The following is a 15,884-nucleotide window of genomic DNA, read 5'->3' as shown; positions in this document are numbered from 1 at the left end:
GTGGGATCCACGTTTGTTAAGGTGGATGCGGCTGAAATGGGAATTATCCCCCCATAGGCTTTGCTGTAAATGACCAGGTCCTTTAGAATGTACAACCTCTCAGTGCTGCTGCAAGCTGGGAGCTGGATTTCTTTCTGTCTTCTTTTTAAAATCCGTTCCTTGTGTTTTCCTAAATAGCCCTTTAAAGAGAGATGCAACCCCAGGGCTGCTGAATGCAAGGGAAGACTCCCCCACCCCGCAGCTTTGAACTCAGCAAAGCAAAAAAAAAAAAAAAAAAAAAAAAAAAAAGAATGCTTATTTTGGAAGAACGTGTTTCTCCTCATTACTCGTGCCCTCCCCCTAGCTGATGTTTGCAGGGGACCCTTGCTTAGCTGGGGACTGCAGAGAGCAGCGAGTAATATTCCCACAAAGCCACGAACTTAGAGAAGGCAAATTCATTAGAATAATATGAAATACAGTCTCTGCTTCTATTTAATCACTTTCTTAGCCACAGACTAGGGTCTTTCCAGCTCACCCCATTTTCTGGGGAGGGGCGTCCATTACTACACAGTTGTATCCAATCACAGTTCTCTGCTTCTTTAAGGCTGTACCTTCAAGATCATAGTGGGGGCATGCTGACCAGCTATAGACACAGGAGAAGATGAAAGGTGAGAGGATCCCTTTTTCAACCCCGACTTGCCTACTGGCTTTTGATGTTTCCCCTGGAGAATCCAAACTCCAAACGCTGGGGTTGGCATTTTGGGTGATTTTGATTTCAATGAAGCCACTTTGCTGAGAGAACTGGGGCACCCATGACCTCCTGATAGAGCTTCCCAGCCAAGTCCCTTGTAGATATTCTCCTGTTTTATTAGAGACCACGTATTTATTGAATCCTGGCCTTTTCTTGCACATCATTCATTGGAGTGCACTTCTCGACTGCCCCGATTTTTGACAAGGGGTTGTTTTTAATGCTTGTTTTTATATGAGATTTGACTTCTTGATGGACATTTGTATTAGGAAATGGAAGCATGATATATATGTATATATTGTCTCCACCATCTCTCCTGTTGTATTACTTGGATTGCATGAGATAGTGGGGTGGTTCTTGTTTTTTAAAAAATATTTCCACAGTGTGCAAAGTGCTGGCAACATCCCTCCCTCTCCTCCAGCCGCCCCCCCCAACTTTTCTCTGGCTGCCAAGGAGTCATTGATTTTGATTAGCTTCACTGCAGAGCGTCTGTGAAGAGAGAGAGAGAGAAAGGGAGGGAGGCTTTGAAATAAATTTTAAAAAAGACCTCATATTGGGTTTCAGCAGACAGCAGTGTGTGTGTGTGTGTGTGTGTGTGTGACCGTACAAGCAGAGGGAGGCCTCTGAGATCATCGTTTAGGTAGCTTGCTGCATAATGAGATGAAGAGACTTTTGCCTCTTCAGTTCTGATGGTGCTGCTTGCTCTCAGAGAGTGGGGAGCCAGGAACCCCTGGGACTGGAGCCCCCAGGACTTCAACACTCGAATGAGATCCAGTCCTTTCTGGAAGCTTCTCACCCCCACCTGATCCCTCACAAATAGAATCTCTTCAAATTTGGGGGTCTGTTTCCTATTCTCTTTGTTATTGGTGTAGCTTGAGTAGGAAGTTTCTCTGGGGAGCCCATTAGCCCCACTGGCTGCTGTCCATGGTCCTAGGCCGTGCGCATCTCTTAGACCCCAGTTCCTGTTTTGTTTTTTTGGTTTTTTTTTTTTTTTGGCCCTGCACATCTCTTAGAGCCCAGTTCCTGTTTTTTGTTCGTTTGTTTTTATTTATTTATTTTTTAGCCACCTTCATTTGGATACTGGGGACTTCTTTTCCACTTCTTCTTCTTCTTTTTTTTATTTTGAGACAGAGTCTCACTCTGCCACCCAGGCTGGAGTGCAGTGGTGCAAGCTCAGCTCACTGCAACCTCCACCTCCCAGGTTCAAGCGATTCTCCTGCCTCAGCCTCCTGAGTAGCTGGGATTACAGGCACCCACCACCACACTCGGCTAATTTTTGTATTTTTAGTAGAGACGGGGTTTTACCATGTTGGCCAGAGTGGTTTTGAACTCCTGGCCTCAAGTGATCCACCTGCCTTGGCCTCCCAAAGTGCTGGGATTACAGGCGTGAGCCACCGAGCTCAGCCTCCACTTCTTATTTTGATTCTTTTCTGTTTTGATGGTAAGAGGAAAGGGTGATTTAACCAATACTGTCACAGAAAAATGAAACTGTGACTGGTTTTCACAATGTATGTAGCTGATCTCATGTTCTCCTATTATTGTTTCTGACAGTGATAAAATATCACTCTCCCTCCCTGGGGCATTAGAGGAGTCCTCACCCACCCACCTCCTACACAAGTATCTTTTAGGGACACTGGCTCTCCATTGTGGACTTTTTGAGTGTCCACCTGATATTACAAGTTGCATTGACCAGAACACAGATTTTGCTCTTCTGTGTCAATACCCATTTATTTTCTGAAGGTCAGAAGTTGGTTAAGGGTTTGGGGGAGGGGCTAGACACTCTTCTTAGTCCCATGGAGCTGACTGGAAGTTCCATGAGGGGAGGAGATTGATGTCAAAGTGTCATTTTAAAGCTTAAGCTGAAAGTTTATTTTTTAAATTTTCATTCATTCATTTAGCATATATTTATTGAGCATCTACAATGTGCCAGTTGTAGAATTCCATCTCAGAAGAGACTTGACTTGTGGATGGTGGAGGGGCAGTCCTGCTTGGAAGCAGATGATGTGAAATGTTCCTTTCCAGTCTGGTTCACGATGTTTAACAGATTTGTCAGGTCACCACTGTGACCCCAAGCTTTGCTGGCAGATTGTTATATAGTATCTATTGAGAGCCCTGCTATCTGGTAAAGGCAGTTAAAAAGCCTGCAATCACGACTCATTTCCAGCATGAACAGACTGGTCCTTGCTGCTTTACACAATAATCAAAGCTACCTTTTATGGCATGCTCGCCACTCCCAAGCACTGGGCGAAGTGCTTTACCTGTCCTCCCCTCCGCGATGCCTCATGCCCACTTTAGCAGATAGTACTGTTAGCATTCCCATTTTACAGTGGAGGAAGCTGAGGCTCAGAGAGGTTAAGCAGCTTAGCTGAAGGCCACACCACCAGCGAAGTGCCTGAGCCAAGATTTGGACTCGAGTCCATGGGACCCCCATGCTCATGAGCTGACGGCTTTGCTCCACTGGGTCCCTTCATGAGGTCGTCCCACAGCACTCCTAGTTCCAGGGCCAGTGCCAGCACATGGCTTCGCTGGGAGCTGGGGGCCTGACAGGTCTACTGGAAAAAGTGTCACCTTTGGGGACACTCAAGGACAGGCTGGTTGGTTTCGTTGTGGATTTTATATACTCATGCCCTAACCCTGTGTTCCTGGTTTCTATAAGGCCCCAGGGAAGGTGCATGGAATTTGCAAATAGGGCCTGTATGACTTATTTCCTAGGACATGGGAAGCTTTTCTTACCTCCTTCCTACCCTCTTCTCTAACCTGAACTCCCGAGTTCCTTCTCCCGAAGGTCTTTTGCACTATAAGCGCCAAGGAGCCTGTGCGCGTGGCAGGGACGGCTGGGAGGGTATCTGGAGAACCTTAGTGAGGCCTCTGGCCTAGCCAGAGAGGCAATAAGCTTGGGGACGTTCCGTTCTGGGTTCTGACGTTGTTGGTTCTGACGTCGTTGTGCTCTTTTGTAAGAGGAATTTCATACCTTGGAGACGCTTTGTACATATTTGTAATGACTTTATTAAAAAATTGTTTGTGCACTTCTAGCCAAAGACATTTGTGTTTTCATTTCCTTTTGGAAGGCTGGCCCTCATAGACTCTGGGAGTACCTGGCCGCATAACAGGGACAGGATCCCTGCCCTTGGCTCCTGCCTGCCCCACTGTTCCCTCGGGCAGAAGGCCAGACACTTCCTTCCCTCCTCTAATTCCTAAGATCTACCGCCCCCACTGCCCCGACCCCTGAAGGGAAGGACTGGCCTAAAGAATGCCCTTGGTTTGGGCCACAGGTTTGGGAAACTTGCCCAACAGTTCAAGGTTGGTGCACACAACCATAATTTACGCATGGTATCCTGTGGACAAGCCAATGAGCCCGCAGATTAATGTCTCCAACTGCGGACAACTCAGGTTCTAGTCTCATCCTAAGAATGGGAGGTTGAGTACACATACTTTTTTTTTTGGAGACGGAGTTTCTCTCTTGTTGCCCAGGTTGGAGTGCAGTGGCACGATATTGGTTCACTGCAACCTCTGCTTCCTGGGTTCAAGCTGTCTTCCTGCCTCAGCCTCCCGAGTAGCTGTGATTACAGGCATGTGTCACCATGCCCGGCTAATTTTTGTATTTTTAGTAGAGACAGGGTTTCACCATGTTGGCCAGGCTGGTCTCGAACTCCTGACCTCAGGTGATCCACCTGCCTCGGCCTCCCAAAGTGCTGGGATTACAGGCGTGAGCCACCGCACCTGGCCCAGGTTGTTTTTTTAGATACCACACCTTCTCTTTTCCTTTGAACACCCACCCCTGCTCCACTTTCAGTCTACGTGACTTAGAGGGGCTGACTCCATCCTCTCACTACCTCAAGAGCTCAACAGCTGACCCAGGCCTGGCCAGTGCTCCACATGTCACCGGCTAAAGTAATTGGTTTGGGACAAACAAATGAGAGTCAGTCTTAGGACTTTTGGTGGAGCTTCCGGGATGCAGGGGTTGTTAAGCTGCTAGAACGTAAGCGCAGAACTGCTGCAGGCCGTCTTACCACCACATGGGTCCAGCTGCCTGAAAATCAAACTGTCTCAGAGGAAAACAGAATTGAAGGCTGGCCGAGACACAATTCTTTTTTTTTTTTTTTTTTTTTTCCAGAGATAGGGTCTCACTCTGTCACCCAGGCTAGAATGCAGCGCTATCTCGGCTCACTGCAACCTCCGCCTCCCAGGTTTAAGCGATTCCTGTGCTTCAGCCTCCCGAGTAGCTGGGATTACAGGTGTGGGCCACCACGCCTGCCTAGTTTTTTTTTTTTTTTTTGTATTTTTAGTAGAGAGGGGGTCAGGCTCGTCTCCAACTCCTGACCTCAAGTGATCTGCCTGCCTCAGCCTCCCAGGCGTGAGCCACTGCACCTGACCGAGAGACACAATTCTATATCAACACTGGGAGTCTCTGAATCCAGCTGTACCTGAAGCCCACACAGTTATGTAAACCAAATAAAGTCTTTCTTTCACTTAAGCCATATTTGAATTGGTTTTCTTGTCTTGTCTTTTTTTTTTTTTCCTTTTTGAGACAGGATCTAGCTCTGTCGCCCAGGCTGGAGTGCAGTGGTGTGATCACGGCTCACTGCAGCCTCCACCTCCTGGGCTCAAGCGATCCTCCCACCTTGGAGTAGCTGGGACCACAGGCGCATATCACCATGCCCGGCTAATTTTTTAACTTTTTGTAGAGATGGGGGTCTCGCTATATTGCCCAGGCTGGCCTCAAATTCCTGGGCTCAAGCGATCCTCCCACTTTGGCCTTCCAAAATGCTGCAATTGCAGGAGTGAGCCACCACGCCCAGCCTTGATGGCAATCCAAAAGTTTGGCCTGACGATGTTTTCATGGCTGGTGTCATAATGTTGCCCTGAGAGGCATGTACTGTCACCTTGTGCTATTAATCTACATTTAAATATCTATCATAATCTGGCGCCCTGGAAAACCCTTCTTGAATCAGCCTATACATTTTTGGTCTGCACAACCTCCAGTTAGCCCCTGTAGTGGGCACTGTAAGTGCCCCACAGAGGCCCTTTCTGATCCCTTATGCCAGATTCCTATCCTGCAGTTTCGTGTGCTTTGCTGGTATCTGGGGACTTCAGAGGCTTCCCCTTGGAGCCTCTTAGGGGAGAGTCTGAAGTGCAGGAAGTCCCCCCATCAGCCCAGTGCCAAGAATCAGTTGGTGTGTATTTTGTGGGATGGGACAAACTCTAAGATGAAACTTACGCTCCTGAGCTCCCTGGGGGATCCGGCTAAGACTGAGAGTTCGCCAGAGCTTGGCTTCTTTCCCTTCCCTGTTCTATTTCACTCATGATTCCCTTACTGGTTTCTCGTGGGAGCACTTCTGTAATAAATCACATGCACCTGAACAGGATCTGCTTTAGGGGAAACCAACATAAGACAACCACCCACTCCGCGAAGGGCTTCTTCTCCTTTGATCTAAAACAGTTGCATTTGGCTTCAAGAGGTGAAAGGAAAATCAAGACCACAAACACAAGTTGCACCAACAGATGGTATTTATTGGCTGAAGGGTACTTTGGAGACATTAAAAACACCAAAGGCAGCTGTTTGTCCCACAGCAGAAGTCCTAAAAGATTCCAGGACCCACTTTATTGACCTCTCTTTCTTCTAATCCTGAGTCTCAGCAGCCCGGATGTCTTCCTACCACTCTGCACATCATTCTTTTCTTCCGAAGCTGATGCACCTATCATATCTGGGTCCAAAGCTTGCCTTTCTTATTCCCTCACATTTATTATTCTCAAGATATCTTACATGAAGAGGACCATTTCTAAGGACTTCGTGGAACTTCAGTCAGTGAATCATAAAATATTAAAGGCAGGATACTGTGAACCCGACACTCGATTAACCCTACTTACAACAAATGAGTTGCAGAATGAAGATACATAAAAGAGAGTGGCATTGTTCTTTTCCAACGGGGACTCCTGGCTGCTTTCGCACTGGTATTGGGGAATTCATGCAGCCTGTGTTGGAAACACTCCTCATCAGACACTGTTTTCCCTAGGACAGAAGTTAAATCCCCCCACCCAGAAGAAAACCTCAGATGGGACGTTCCCCCAGAGGGTAGGGCATGCACTAATAAAATCCTAAACTAAACCATCCCACCTGCCCCTGTGTGTCCCTCACATGTTACATTCTTTACAGTGTTAACAGGCATGGCTCACTCTTTGCAGTGTTAGAGAATTTTATTTTATTGTTTTGGTGGCATGGGCATAATTGGAGAAACCATTGGGGTATTCACTAGTAACCTACATTGTTAGTTTCCTTGGTTCCAGCAGGTAATACACTGGGTTCTGTCACCCTGGAGATGGCTACAGGGAGGCCGAGTGACTTCGCAAAGTAATAAAGAGTTTGGAATCAGAATTCCAGGTCTGACTCCCAGCAGACTGTTCTATTTCCTTACACACCTGCACTTTCATCAGTCTTCTCCAGCTCCAATTTCTTGTGCCCCTTCGACAGCATCTGCAGGCAGGATGATCTTTCCGATAAAAACAAGTTGCAGAAGTTCCTGTTGCTGCCCTTTGGTTCTTCCTCAGGGTAGGGAGAACAGAGCAGCTGCATTCACATGGCTCCATTTCCCTCTGCTTCCCCTTCCCACTTGATTATTCAGGCAAGTGGGATTGTAACATCATGGCCATCGCCATAGTAACAGAGCTTGAAAGATGCTACACTGCCCTGGAACAGACATCTTGCTGGGTACCAGGAGAGAGCCAGGGATGCCAAGCCAAGGGGAAACTCCTGGCTTGGTGGCACACAGGGGCGAATGTCCTGAATCTACAGCGGGGGCAGGTAGGGGGGAAGGGGACATGTTAATACTGGCTGACAGCGAGGTGGCTGCAAAGCTCCTCCATTTCTCCTGGGACTTGCATGGTAATCTGCCCACTAGCCACACAGATTGCTTTCTCTGTAATGCCATTGGCGCCAGCCCGTTGTGCTGAGGTTGACAATAAGAGAACAGACTTGGGAGAGGAATAGGGCAGGCAAGATTCCGGTGGCTTCTGCGTGGTCACCTGTGCCATCTCATGCCAGATTTCAGAGCAGGGAACATTTCAGAGGTGAAGAAGTGGCTCTGTCATAGAGATCACAGAAGCACAGATGGTTACGGTGCTCCAGGCCACTATCTTGGTTGGTGGAAACATCCATAACATGGGTTGTCTTGTTTGCTCTGAAGGCTACCAGAGGGGATGGCAATGTCCACAGGAGCCGCTGACAGGCCTGAGACTTAAGTGAGGGAGATGACAGAATAGAAAGAGGAGAAAGACATAAAGACAGGAGACCAAGGGGTAACCACATCTGGGCCAAGGCTGACCTTTCTTTCTTCTTCTTTTTTTTTTTTTTTTTGAGACAGAGTCTCGCTTACTCTGTCACCCAGGTTGGAGTGCTGTGGTGCAATCTCGGCTCACTGCAACTTTCGCCTCCTGGGTTCAAGCAGTTCTCCCTGCCTCAGCCTCCTGAGTAGCTGGGATTACAGGCACCCGCCACCACGCCCAGCTCATTTTTGTATTTTTTAGTAAAGAGGGGGTTTTGTCATGTTGGCCAGGCTAGTCTTGAACTGTTGACCTCAGATGACCTGCCTGCTTCAGCCTCCCAAAGTGTTGGCACTACAGGCACGGGCCACCGCACCCGGCCTCTCGTGTGCTTTTAGAAGACCATGTCTGCTGGGCCCCATGCCTGGAACGTCTGAGGGGCAGATCAGTGCGGAGGTTAAGAGTGCGGGCTCTGCTGGGGATAGCGGAGTGTGCCTGTAGTTGCAGCTACTTGGGAGGCTGAGGAGGGAGGATCTCTTGAGCCCAGGAGTTTGAATCTAGCCTGGACAACCTGGATTTTTATTAGAGACCTCATCTCTAATTTTTTGTTTTAGATGTGGGTTCTGAAACTGCACCAGGCCTCTGTTGGAAACTCAGCCCACCCATGCTGGCTGAGTGACCCTGGGAAAGTTACTACACCAAGCTCTGTGCCCAAGTTTCCTCATCTATAAAACAGGGGACCCAACAGTACCTCCCCCATCACAGGGCTGTTGTGAGGATGACAGCACGTAATCCAAGCAGGATGCTGGATGCTGTGCCTGCCATGCACGAAGTATTTGGGACCTTAAGTCATTACAGGTATATGGTGGGGCCCAACAACTGTATTTTGAAAATACTTTGGGCTGGGTGTGGTAGCTCATGCCTGTCATCCCAGCACTCTGGGAGGCTGAGGCAAGGTGGATCACTTGAGGTCAGGAGTTTGAGGCCAGCCTGGCCAACGTGGTGAAACCCCGTCTCTACTAAAAATACAAAAAAATTAGCTGGGCATGGTGGCACGCACCTGTTGTCCCAGCTACTCGGGAGGCTGAGGCAGGAGAATCACTTGAACCCAGGAGGCGGAGGTTGCAGTGAGCCAAGATCGTGCCATTGCACTCCAGCATGGGCAACAGAGCAAGACTCTGTCTCACAACAACAACAACAACAACAAAGAAAAGAAAAAAAAAGAAAAAAGAAAAGAAAATACTTCACAGGGCTCACAGGGATTCTAGTCTGCAGGCCTGGGCTATCTGGAAGGCAGTGATCTCTAGGCTCCTCCCCAGCCTGTGCCATCAAGTACTAGGTACTAGGTACTAAGTTAAAATAACCAGCAGGTGGGCTGGGCACAGTGGCTCATACCTGTAATTCCAGCACTCAGCACTTTACGAGGCCAGGACAGGAGGATTGCTTGAGCCCAGGAGTTTAAGAACACCCTGGACAACATAATGAGTCCTCGCCTCTACTAAAAATCAAAAAAAAAAAAAAAATTAGCCAGGCCTGGTGGCACACACCTGTAGTCCCAGCTACTTGGAAGGCTGGGGCGGGAGGACGGCTTGGGCCCAGGAGTTCAAGGTTGCAGTGAGCTGTGATTGTGCCAGCTGCACTCCAGCCTGAGTGAAGACCCAGACCCTGTCTCAAAAAAAAAAAAAAAAGATGAGGCTGGGCATGGTGGCTCATGCCTGTAATCCCAGCACTTCGTGAGGCTGAGGCGAGCAGATCATTTGAGGTCAGGAGTTGGAGACCAGCCTGGCCAACATGGCAAAACCCTGTCTCTACTAAAAAATACAAAAATTAGCCAAGTGTGTTGGTGGGTGCCTGTAATCCCAGCTACTTGGGAGGCTGAGGCAGGAGAATCGCTTGAACTTAGGAGGTGGAGGTTGCAGCAAGCCGAGATTGTGCCACTGCACTCCAGCCTGGGTGATAGAGCGAGACCCTGTCAAAAAAAAAAAAAAAAAAGGAAGGAAGGAGGGAAGGAGGGAAAGAGAGAGAGAAAGAAAAGAAAAGAGAAGAGAAGAAAAGAAAAGAAAGAGAAAAGAAAAGAGAAAATAACCAACAAGTGGGAACTTCATGTATTGCCAGGTCCTTGACTTGGAGTAAAGAAGGAAGACGCATCTAGAAGGGCATCAAGTCTGAGTTAGGAAGACGTCCCCTTTTGCAGGGGAAGGAGGCACGCACTACGCCACAGAACGAGAGAGGAAGATGAAGGTCAGAAGGACAAGACAGGGATGGGACTTTGGGGTCAGAGGTGGTGGATGGCAAGAGGCAGGATGTAAGTGCTTGAGGCCTGTTTCTCAGGAAGCCCCCGCAGGGCTGGGTCCGGGCATGCTGACCCTTGGCGTCCTTCTGGGTGTCCTCAGTGTTCGGTCCTAGTACACCTGGAAGTGTGCGGACGTGGCGCCATCCTTCCAGCAGCGCAGGGTGTCCACGGCGACGGAGCGGCAGAGTGGGCAGGTGCGCTCGCGGTCCAGCCACAGGCAGAGGCACTCCTCACAGAACACGTGCTGCGGGGACAGCAATCAGCAGGCACCAGGACTCTTTACTGCGCATCCGCCTCGTTCTCAGGAGGAGGAGAAGCGGCGGCGGACCAGACAGACAACCCCTGCCTTCGGGGCGCCTGCACTCGCGTTGGGGAGACGACGCGACTCTAAAATACTGAGTTATCAGTAGGAAGCACCAAGACGAAACAGCAGGGGAGGGGATGGGTGTGGTGGCTCACGACTGTAATCCCAGCACTTTGGGAGTCCGAGGCGGGCGGATCACCTGATCCGCACCTGAGGCAGGAGTTCGAGACCATCCTGGCCAACATGGTGAAAACCCGTCTCTACTAAAAAATACAAAAATTAGCCGGGCACGGTGGTGGGCGCCTGTAGTCCCAGCTACTCGGGAGGCTGAGGCAAGAGAATCATTTGAACCCGGAGGCAGAGGTTGCAGTGAGCTGAGTTTGTGCCACTGCACTCCAGCCTAGGTGACAGAGCAAGACTCCGTCTAAAAACAAAAAACAAAAAATAAAAAAAAAAAAGCAGGAGGGAGAAGGAATAGGAAGGGCTTGGGCGGGTTGGGACGTTAAGGACAACTTTAAGGAGATACTGACATTTGGGTAAAACTTGCAGGACAGTGAGGAGTGAGCCCTGATGAGATCTTGGGGAAAAGTGCTTCTAGCAGCAACAGCATGTGCAAAGGCCCTGAGGCTGGACTGTGTTTGATGTGCAGGAGGAACAGGAAGGAGAGGATAGCTGGGCTGGGGTTTTGGGGGTGGATGGGAGAGGGAGATGAGGTCACAGAAGTGATGGAGGGTGAGGGGTGCAGATGGTGTAGGTCTTTGTGGGCCATTGTGAGGTCTTTGGCTCTTATTCTGAGAGAAGTAAGGGGCCATGGCAGGGCTTGGAGCAGAGGAGTGACCTGATATGATTTGCAGTTTAAAGCGATCCCTCCGCCTTCTAGGTTGAGAATAGAACACAAGGGTCAAGAGGAAAGGCAGGTAATAGTGCTGCAATAAACAGATACATGCATGCATATGTTCACTGCAGCACTATTCACAATAGCAAAGACATGGTATCAACCCAAATGCTCATCAATGATAGACTGGATAGAGAAAATGTGGTACATATACACCATGGAATACTATGCAGCCCTAAAAAGGAATGAGATCATGTCCTTTGCAGGGACATGGATGGAGCTGGAAGCCATTATCCTCAGCAAACTAACACAGGAACAGAAAACCAAACACCACATGTTCTCACTCATAAGTCAGAGCTGAACAGTGAGAACACATGGATACAGGGAGGGGAACAACACATACTGGGGCCTGTTGCGGGAGGGAGAGCATCAGGATAAATAGCTAAGGCATGTGGGGCTTAATACCTAGGTGATGGGTTGATAGGTGCAGCAAACCACCATGGCACATGTTTAGCTATGTAACAAACCTGTACATACTGCACATGCATCCTGGAACTTAAATTAAATTTTTTAAAAAAAGAGAGAGGGCCAGGCGCCGTGGCTCACACCTGTAATCCCAGCAGTTTGGGAGGCTGAGGCGGGCAGATCACCTGAGGTCAGGAGTTTGAGACCAGCCTGATCAACATGGAGAAACCCCGTCTCTACTAAAAATACAAAATTAGCCGGGCGTGGTGGTACATGCCTGTAATCCCAGCTACTCGGGAAGCTGAGGCAGCAGAATCACTTGAACCCAGGAGGCAGAGGTTGCGGTGAGCTGAGATCGTGCCATTGTGTTCCAGCCTGGGCAATGAGGGCAAAACTCTGCCTCAAAAAAAAAAAAAAAAAAAAAAAGAGAGAGAGAGAGAGAAAGGCAGGGAGATTGCAAAGACCAATGCGTTCCACCATTCTCTGGTTGTATAACTTGGACAAGTAATGCAACCTCTCTGTGCCTCAGTTCCCCCATCTGTAAAATGGGGATAGAACCCCCTCATTGGAAGATTAATTAACATGTTAAAAGTACTTAGCTATGACAACCAAATGCAGCACATGAGTCTTGACTGGTCCCAGGTGGGGCAAAAAAATGTCAGCTATAAAGGGCACTTTGAAGGCAACTGGAGACATCTGAATATGTACCATATATTAAATAGTATTTTGTGTTAATTAAAAATTTCCTGGGTGGCCACGCACAGTGGCTTACACCTGTAATCCTAGCACTTTGGGAGGCTGAGGCGGGGGGATCACTGAGGTCAGGAGTTTCAGACCAGCCTGGCCAACATGGTGAAATCCCGTCTCTACTAAAAATACAAAAATTAGCCAGGCATGGTGGCACACGCCTGTAGTCCCAGCTACTTGGAAGGCTAAGGCAGGAGAATCGCTTGAACCCAGGGGGCAGAGGCTGCAGTGAGCCGAGATCGCACCACTGCACTCCAGCCTGGGCAACAGAGTAAGCTAGACTCCGTCTCAAAAAAAAAAAAAAAATCCTGGGCATGCTAGTGGAATTGTGATTATCTGAGAGTATGTCCTTGTTCCTGGGAGATGCACACTGAAGTATTTAGGGATGAAGAATCTAAATGTCTACCAGTTACTCTTAACTGGTTTAGGGAAAAAAAAATTGATGTCAAAAAAAGGGCAAATGTAAAATGTTAATGATCAGTAAATCTGGGTGAAGAATAGAAGAGTTTCATGCAACTTTTCTGCAGGTTTGAAATTTTTCAAAATGAAATGTTTGAGGAAAATAATAATATAAAAATCTAAACAAAATGTTTTTTTAAAAGCAAAACCACAAAAAAGAAGCTGGACACAGTGGCTCATGCCTATAACCTCAGCACTTTGGGAGGCCAAGGCAGGAGGATGGCTAGAGGCCAGGAGTTTGAGACCAGCCTGGGCAACATGGCGAGACTTCCTTCACCCCCATGCCCCGTGTCTCTACAAAAAAAAAAAAAAAAAAAAAAATTAGCTGGGCATGGTGGCATGTGCCATCCCAGCTACTTGGGAGGCTGAAGTGGTGGGAGGATTGCTTGAGCCCAGGAGGTTGAGGCTGTAGTGAGCTATGATCATGCCACTTCACTCCAGCCTGGGAGACAGAGACCTTGTGTAAAAAAATAAAAATAATATAAAAAAGAAGGCACTTGGAATAATGACTGGCAAATAGTAAGTGCTCTATAACTGCTGGCTATTATTATAGTAATAATGATTATTATCTTGTGTGTTTACTGTTTATTATCTGTCTCTCCATGCCAGGCTGTAAGCTTCTTGTAAACCCCTTCATTCCTAGCATGGTGTACAGTGGGTGCCTAATTGTAGACAGCGCTCTGAAGGAGATTTCCATGGTATCATGGAGGTGTGTGACAGAGGGACCAGTTTGATCCAGGGGGTAGTCAAGGAAGGCTTCCTGGAGGTGGGGACACTAGAGTAGAAGCCTGAAGAACATTTAGCAGTTAACTGGGCAAAAGAGAGGGGATGGAGATAGAACATTCCAGGCTGAAGGATGTCTCCTGTGCAAAGCTCCTGAGATAGGAAGATGTTTGAGGCACTTGAAGACAGCTGATGTGGCTGTAGTTGGGGGTGCAGGGGAGAGAGGGAGTGGGGAAAGGAGGGAAGTCCACACAGAGCTGCAAAGACCATACTGGATTCTCATCATGGTCTGGAGGGCAGGACCCAGGGGTCAGCAAGCCCTGCAGCTTCTACAGATTCCCACTATGGCACCCATTACCCTCTACGATGGCCCTTCTCCTGTCCAGCCCCAACCTCGCACCCTGGAGTAACTGATGTCATTGACATGCCACATGACCTTCAACCCATGGCTTATTCACAGCTTTCCAACCAACTTTAGTATCACCCTGGGATACCCTTTCTCCATCTTGACCAGCTGGGTGCATGCCCAGTTCTTTTGGAAGACTCAGCCAAGCAATCACGTCTCCCCTGTTTTATGATGTTGCCCTGATTCCATCCTGTTACTATCTCCTGCAAATGTAAGTACTGATCGCATCTTCTCTCTTATGCCATTCTTCCTGGTGAAAACCCCTCTCAAAGCATTGCATGACACTTCTGGAATTATTTGCAAATCCTCTGATTGTTCACTAGATTAAGAGCTCTCTCTCTCTCTCTGTCTCTGTCTCTCTCACTCTCTCTCTCTCTCTCTCTCTCTATATATATATATGTTTTTTTTTTTGTTGAAACCAGGTCTTGCTCTGTCATCCAGGCTTGAGTGCAGTGGTGCGATCACAGCTCACAGCAGCCTTGATCTCCTGGACTTGAGCGACCAACCCTCCTGCTTCAACCTCCCAAGTAGCTACAACTATAGGCACGTGCCACCATGCCTGGCTAATTTTTAAATTTTTTTGTGGAAATGGAGTCTCACTTCGTTGCCCAGGCTGGTCTCAAACTCCTTGCTTCATGTGATCCTCCCACCTTGGCCTCTCAAAGTGCTGGGATTATAGGTGTGAGCCACCATGCCCAGCCACTGGATTGAGAGCTTTCTGAGGGCAGAACCTGGTTTTATGCTGAGTACGGTTTTTGCTCAGATGCTCAGTAAATATCTGTTGACCAACCGAATGGGACTTAACTATGCTACCCTGGACAAAAGAGGTACTTACATAGGAGAATGCAACACAACCCCTGTTCACATAAACTTGGTTAAGTGAATGGGAAATAGCCATGAAATTTAGCAGTTTTTTCACTCATTCATTCAACACATTCACTGAGGCTCTCACACTTCTAATTTAATAGTTCTCAGATGTTCTGGTGCTAAGACCCCTTTATATTTTTTAAAAACACTGAAGACCTCAAAGAGCTTTTGTCTGTGTGGTTTAAATTTGTCTATATTTATAAATTTAGAAATATTTAGAAATAGAAACGGAGACATATTTAAAACATAATGGCCAGGCACAGTGGCTCACGCCTGTAATCCCAACACTTTGGGAGGCCAAGGTGGGCAGATCATAAGGTCAGGAGTTCAAGACCACCCTGGCCAACATGGCGAAAGCCTGTCTTCACCAAAAACGCACAAATTAGCTGGGCATGGTGGCGTCTGCCTGGAATCCCAGCTACTCAGGAGGCTGAGGCAGGAGAATTGCTTGAACTGTGACCCGGGAGGTGGAGGTTGCAGTGAGCTGAGATCGTGCCACTGCATTCCAGCCTGGGCTGTAGAGGGAGACTCTGTCTCAAAAAAAGAAAAAAATCCATAATACACAAGCACATATTCATGAGCCACCAGAGTGATGACCTCCTCACAGGTGATGCAGCCTCTGGAAAACTCCACTGTACACTCATGAAAGAACTAGAGCAAAAAGGCCAATAATGTCTTAGTATTATTATATAAATGGTTTTGACCTCACAGACCCCCTGACGGGAACCCCCAGGGGTACCCTGGCCACACTTTGGGAACCACTGTTCTAACTGCTTAGTCAACATCTGCCCCACCCTCTAG

At 48.1% G+C, this 15,884-nt stretch overlaps 1 protein-coding gene across 8 annotated transcripts in view; it reads right to left on the bottom strand.

The window, feature by feature from the left end:
* RNFT2 (ring finger protein, transmembrane 2) overlaps window positions 1-15,884 on the bottom strand; it is a 137,480-nt gene that overhangs the window by 18,021 nt on the left and 103,575 nt on the right. For 3 of the 8 annotated variants that reach the window (XM_055239523.2, XM_063614566.1, XM_063614567.1), the window contains one exon: window positions 6,218-10,521. The exons of 1 other annotated variant lie outside the window; for it this stretch is intronic. In XM_055239523.2, coding sequence (XP_055095498.1) covers window positions 10,387-10,521 — 135 coding nt within the window. In that variant the 3' untranslated portion in view covers window positions 6,218-10,386. Of the gene's footprint in view, window positions 1-31; window positions 1,217-6,217; window positions 10,522-15,249; window positions 15,614-15,884 lie in introns of those variants that run through there. 4 more of the 8 variants (XR_010114956.1, XR_010114957.1, XM_063614571.1 and 1 more) reach the window with 3 other exon arrangements.

The sequence above is a fragment of the Symphalangus syndactylus genome, chromosome 13 (genome assembly GCF_028878055.3).
Source record: "Symphalangus syndactylus isolate Jambi chromosome 13, NHGRI_mSymSyn1-v2.1_pri, whole genome shotgun sequence".
In the NCBI taxonomy this organism is placed as follows: Eukaryota; Metazoa; Chordata; class Mammalia; order Primates; family Hylobatidae; genus Symphalangus; species Symphalangus syndactylus.
The sequence above is the reverse complement of the archived record's forward strand: the minus strand, read 5'-3'. Positions and strand labels throughout refer to the sequence as shown.